The sequence below is a fragment of the Nelusetta ayraudi genome, unplaced genomic scaffold, assembly GCF_046127955.1.
Source record: "Nelusetta ayraudi isolate G7.1 ecotype Tasmania unplaced genomic scaffold, CSIRO-AGI_Nayr_v1 ptg000135l, whole genome shotgun sequence".
NCBI classification, from domain to species: Eukaryota; Metazoa; Chordata; class Actinopteri; order Tetraodontiformes; family Monacanthidae; genus Nelusetta; species Nelusetta ayraudi.
The window spans coordinates 6326584-6332500 of record NW_027466185.1 but is presented as its reverse complement, the minus strand read 5'-3'; the positions used below and the strand labels follow the sequence as shown (position 1 = coordinate 6332500).

Genomic DNA, 5917 nt, shown 5'->3' with positions numbered 1-5917 from the left:
GAAGCGAGCCGAGGCGCTGCTGAGGGAGAAAACGCAGCTCCTCTTGCGACTGAAGGGCCTGGAGGCCGAAGTGGCCGAGCTACGCGCCCAAAAGGAGGACTCGGGTCAGCAGGCCGAGAACGTCCAGCGCATCCAGATCAGACAGCTGTCCGAGACTCAGGCCGAACTCAAAGCTCTGGAGGTGAGACTCACACACACACACACCAGGCCTTCTCTTGTGTGAATGAATATGGTTTGAGGTGAAATGGTAACATACAAATGTTAGTTCCAAAAGTCAGAACAAAACTGGGCCAAAAGGCTTTTAAATATGCTGCTCCTTTGCCCTAGAATGACCTCCAAAAGGACCTGAAATAGTCAAGGTCGATGACCCTGGCTGAATTTAAATCTGCTTTAATAGATAGAATAATGTGTCTCTCTGAACTTGCTATTGCTTTTAAATTCCTGCCAGTCCAGGTCTCGACCCTTGAGTTCTTATGGTGTTTTAGCCAGCAGTTATTTTCATTTGTACTGCGTTCCAGTGATGTTTGTCTGAATGTAGGTCAGACAAACCTCTTGGCCAGGTCACCATTGGAAAAGAAATTTCTAATCTCTTAATTTTTTTCTACCTGGTTAAATAAAGGATTTGATGATGATGATGATTTCTTGGTTTGTTTTTTGTTGTGCAACAGTCGGAGCGGCAGTCCTTGCGGCTGCAGCTGGAACGGACGGAGAAAGAGCTTCAGCTGAGCCACGAGCAAAACAGCCAGCTCACTGGTCGCCTGCACAAAGCCGAGCGAGAGGTCGCCTCGCTCAGCAGCCAGGTAGGCGAACCTGACGTGACGCGTTTCAGCTCTTTGCAGGAGGCATCGGGGAGCTGCCTGCGGATCAACAGTTGATATGTTTTTGTTTGGCCAGATTGATAGTCTGAAGCACTCGCACAAGCTGGAGGTGACCACCATCAAACTGGAGTGCACCCGCTCCAAGGGCGAGCTGGAGCGGGACAGGGACACGCTGCAGGACCAAATGGAGGGTGAGAAATCATCTCCGTCGCAGAACAGACACGGCGCCATCTTAGAAACTCATTGAATGCACAGTCGTCCTCTGAAGCAGCAGTGTAGTACTCATTGTGTGATGGTTTCACCGCGTGTGCTGCAGTCCTGCAGACAGATGTGGAATTGTTAAAGGCGGCCGTGCAGCGACACAAGGAAGCCCTGGTGGAAAAAGAGCGGGAAACGGTCCGGAAGGTGCAGTCGGCCCGCGAGGAAGAATTCCGCAAAACCGCCGCTCTGCACGAGGAAAAGTAAGAATCGCTTCCCTCTGATTTTTGAACTTGGAGGCCTCGTCGGACGAGGAGGCGTCACTCGTTCTGCATCCTGAGCGCCACTCCGACCATCCTCAGGTTGGAGCTGGAGAACCGTCTCGCTGCCGCGGAACAGCAGAGGGCGCTGCAGGATTCCACAGACCTCGCCCAGAGGGAGGAGTGGGAGGAGAGGCTGGGCAGAGTCCAGCAGGAGGAGGAGTCGGCTCGCAGGGAGCTGCAGGGCCTCAGGTCAAACATCTGCACTCATGTTTTCATATATATATTAAAGTGTATGTATGTATTTTTGTTTATCTATGTACATATAGTTATATATAATATATACAGTAGCTATATACAGTCACTGTTTATCCTCGTACCTCCACCTGATTCAACTGTGGAGGCCAATGCAAAGAAAAATTCACTGCTGTATAATTTGGGTAATGCCAGTAAAAGGAAGTCTAAATCTTAGGCAGCTGCCAAAGATGCTGTTCCACAGTATCCAAACTCAGAATTTGAATTTGATCTCAACTCCTGAACTGAAGTGTTTCGGCTCTCGCAGGACCAAACTCCAGCAGCAGAGCTCTCAGCAGGAGGAGCTCGAGAGGCAGAGAGTGGAGATCGCCGACCTGCAGCAGGTGAGTTTTTGCCCGAGCTGCTGCATGAAGAGCGTCATCATTTGCGTTCAATATTTCCTCTTTGCTCATGTCAAGACTGTGTCTTTGTATAGCAATAATGAACTCGACATCACATCCCTGCGGCACAAAACCAACGTGGTGGGGCAGGGAGAGATGTATCTCGGGTCAGCTGACCGGGTTCCTGCAGATGATGTCCAAAGTCCAAGTCATTTTTATTATGACTAAGTCTTTGAGCAAACAGATGTTTCTTTGTCCCCCACCACAACTATAGTGACCTCCATCTAAATGTTGCACTTCCTAAAAATTATGCAACAGGAATGTCCCCTTTTTTTCTCCGTAATTTATTCTCAGATTAAATTAGACTGAATCATTTAATTTGCGTAGATTAGATTTGTTGCGGCGACTCGAAATTCTTGACATCTGTATCGTCAAAACTTTCTCAATTGTTCTGTTATGTAGCCAGTCAGACCCCTGGCTCTGATCCACTGAGACGGTTTAACTTTGTTTTTGCGTTTTGATGTGGCAGCAAAACAAGGAGCAGGCCGTCCAGCTGGGCAAACTGTCCCACTCAGAAGGCGACCTGATGGAGACGAATAAGCGGCTGAGGGAGACGGTGGACAGAGTGCGGGAGGAGCTGCGGTCGAGTCAGGCGCAGGCGGAGAAGGGCCGGCAGGAAGCCGAGAGGTGCAGATTCTGATCCGTATGTTGCTCAGCCACAGTTTAAAAAAAAAAAAAAAAAAGAGTTTTCAAACTCCTCCGTCTCTTCACCAGGCTGCTGGAGGACCAACAGGTGAGGTGGTTGGAGGACAAGCACGAGCTGCAGGAGCGAGAGGCCCAGCTGCAGCACAAGTACTCCCAGGCCAAGGAGAAGCTGCAGCGGGCAGCAGCGGCTCAGAAGAAGGTTGGTCACGCCTGTGTCTTTGGAATAGTGCTTTTATTTTTTTAACAAGCAACACACTGTACACTTCCTACCTTGTGGTCGTGGTCAAAGGTGTTCGTGTAGACGTACAAAGTTGAGACAGCATTTATTTCCAATTTGGTCTTTATTGTGTTATATTTTCCCTTTTCACAAGTGGTGGGTGGAATTATTAATAGTTGAGTGTGATGACTAATTGTTAACTTTGTCGCGTGCACAGAGGAAAACAAAGACGGAGAGCACCGAGAGGAGGCTGAGGGATAAGATCCAGCTGCTGTCGGCACAGATGGAGGAGCTGGAACTGAAAGCTTCTGCAGCCAACAAGTAACCATCACACCCCCTTTCAATGAGTCCCCTTGATTTTTATTTTCTAAGGCAGTGAAATATTTCATGACCAATCGAGAGCTTCATTACTTCAGAGGCCTAAGACTGTACAATCTAAAACACATTTAGTGTTCATTGCGGTAGAGAAGCTGTCGACCTGCCAGTTCCATTTTTTTCCCGCAATTCACAATACCACACATGAAGCGCCTTTGTCCTATTGCATTGATGTGCATGTGGATTTGCTGTCATCGTTTTCTAAGTGTAGCTGTTTCTAGTTGAAAACTCGTCATTGTGAAATGCCTGTTTACCTTCAATAAATGGCTACAGGTGTCTGTTGAATTCATATTAAGGTAATAAAGGGGCTGAATAAAACTGTTGTGGGTCCATCACAGCACATGTTGGTTTTCTCTTCAGGTTGTCTTCCTCGGTGGAACAGGCACAATTCGGCCGAAGGCTGAAGGACCTGCAGCGACGACACAACGAGTTCCAGCGCCTCCTTTTGGGCGGACAGGGAGCCTACAGCGCCGGCCCCGCCTTCATGGCGTCCTACCCTGCGCCCTTCCACCTCCTCGGCTCTGGGGACCCATTATCCAATGTACCGGTGAGCATCTTTTGCCCGAATTCCGTCAGTTTCTTCCCACCTTATGAAAAATAAATGCACCAGTTTTGTCAGTAGATGGCAGTGCAAGCCACATACATAATGGTTGAATTGAAATGTGCAATTACCGTATTTTCCGGACTATAGAGTGCACCTCAATATAAGCCTCACCCACTAAGTTTTTTTAAAAATTGGAAATGTACATATATAAGCCATGCAGGGCTATAAGCCGCCGATATCTAGGTTGAGAAATTAGATATATATTGGATAGATGGATGGATAAAGATTAGATAGATAGATTTACCGGTACACAGAAAGATTTCTTACTTGTTTATTTACATAACTGAACTGATTACTTTCCGAACGGTGCCGGTAACACAGCGGTAAAAGTGCTGATCAACCAAAACAGAGAAGTTGCTCACTGAACCCACTGAACCCACTGAACCCACGTCGACCCGCTGTCACTTTTTCTTCGTGCGCCCTGGAACCATTAAAGTGGCTTCATGAAAACTGAATCCAGAAACCACCTGTCACTGTTCATCTTCCTCCTGCGCACTGAAACCACTGAAGTCACTTTTTTCAGTGTGGGAATTGAACAGCCTCAGAAGAGCTTCGTCACAAACCTTTTCTGTGGCTATGTCAGTGTTGCTCTCCGTGTCGCCGCTTGTCTCCTTTTTGCACTTCCTGCTAAAGCATCATGGTTCAATGGTGGGAAAAAAGCAGCGCTACGGTATAGTCCGGAAAATACGGTAGTTTATAAACCAGGAGCAAATAGCGGCTCTGGAAGTTCACGACTCAGCAAGCTCACATCATGGCTGCTCAAGCATTCGTTAATTGAACTGTTAAGGGGAACATTATAATTTTGGCCTCAATATTGGTTGACACCTATCTGTTACCAATCATGTTTCCCCACACTTCATGAACAAGTTTCTGTCATGCAAGTCAAATTTCTCCTACTTCACCAATTATTGGGCAAACGTGCATGTTCACGCTTTCTCACACGCTCAAACACCCCGCAAGATCCAAAAATCTGGACTCGGAACCCCAACTGGCAGAGTGCATTTGTGAAAATCATGGCAACAACCGAAAGCAAGCTAAAAAATTACCTTAGAGGTGTTAAACAACAAGCAGCAGGAAGTGGACAGAGTGTGTGGTTGGCAGAAGTTTATAGATAAGAGGTGGAAACAGTGAGCAGTCTCACACCTCGCTTTAATTGTCGAAATGCCACCACACAGCAGCTTCTAGGAAGCTGAACGACTGTAGAATAACATTTTGGACAACAAGAAGTGCACGGAACGAGCAGGCTTTAAAAATAAAAACAAATTAACCTGAGTGCGGCAAATGAAATGGGTAAAAGGGACGATGAGAATGTCGTCACGCTCAGTCATTAAGTGCCATTGTTGTGGTAGGAGGAGCAGCACCAGAGGGAGCTGTCCCTGCTCCGCCAGAGGCTGGAGGACCTGGACACGGCGCAGCAGCAGCAGTTGGAGGAACTGGGATCTCTGGGGCAGAAGGAGCGCGAGCACTCGCCCCCCTCGGGCCACTGACGGCCGCCGCATGAACCTATGCAGCCGACGGCATCGAGGACTTCGGCGGAGTGAAAGCATTGCACGTCTACATTTGTCACTTTGTCACAGGCTAGCGTTGTAGCACACAAGATTGATCTTGGTCTCAAGACCGGCCTTGAGACCACTTTTTAAGGGACTCTGAGGCATTTTTACTCACTCTTGTCTCAGACTCAGACTTGAGTGGACTCAGGATTTTTCATCATGACAAGTCAAGACTCAGCCAACAGCACAACAATGACGTTTTACGCCCTTGTTTGTGACACTCAGAGTGACACACCCCTCATTCCTAGTTAATTTATTGTTTAGTTTTATAAAAGCAAAGTTGTTGGGTTTTTTTTGAAAATGGTTCAAAATAGTTGGCAAAGCAGCAAAATGTAAAAAACAAAATCTTAAAAGATAAAAAGATGTTCAATTTAGAAGCAATAAATATTTTCGGTTCTGTTGTTAATTTTCTTTGATACATGAAGTCTTGGTCTTGATCTTGATGCTCTCTAGTCTTGATAATGTCTTGGTCTCGGTTGATGCGGTCTTGACTACAGCACTGTCGCGGGCGCTTAACAGTGCGCTCTCAGGGTTTTTGTATAAATTGTATTTAAC

The 5917-nt window shown here is 47.1% G+C and overlaps 1 protein-coding gene across 1 annotated transcript in view; it reads left to right on the top strand.

Moving 5' to 3' along the window:
* Window positions 1-5489, top strand: part of cep83 (centrosomal protein 83) — an 8309-nt gene extending 2820 nt beyond the window's left edge. Inside the window, exons 6-16 of the mRNA XM_076051816.1 lie at window positions 1-181; window positions 669-800; window positions 895-1009; window positions 1135-1279; window positions 1379-1528; window positions 1839-1914; window positions 2441-2598; window positions 2686-2815; window positions 3051-3154; window positions 3569-3755; window positions 5162-5489. The exon at window positions 1-181 is cut by the window's left edge and continues 71 nt beyond it. Coding sequence (XP_075907931.1) covers window positions 1-181; window positions 669-800; window positions 895-1009; window positions 1135-1279; window positions 1379-1528; window positions 1839-1914; window positions 2441-2598; window positions 2686-2815; window positions 3051-3154; window positions 3569-3755; window positions 5162-5299 — 1516 coding nt within the window. The 3' untranslated portion in view covers window positions 5300-5489. The remainder of the gene's footprint in view (window positions 182-668; window positions 801-894; window positions 1010-1134; window positions 1280-1378; window positions 1529-1838; window positions 1915-2440; window positions 2599-2685; window positions 2816-3050; window positions 3155-3568; window positions 3756-5161) is intronic.
* Window positions 5490-5917: the final 428 nt, after the last annotated feature.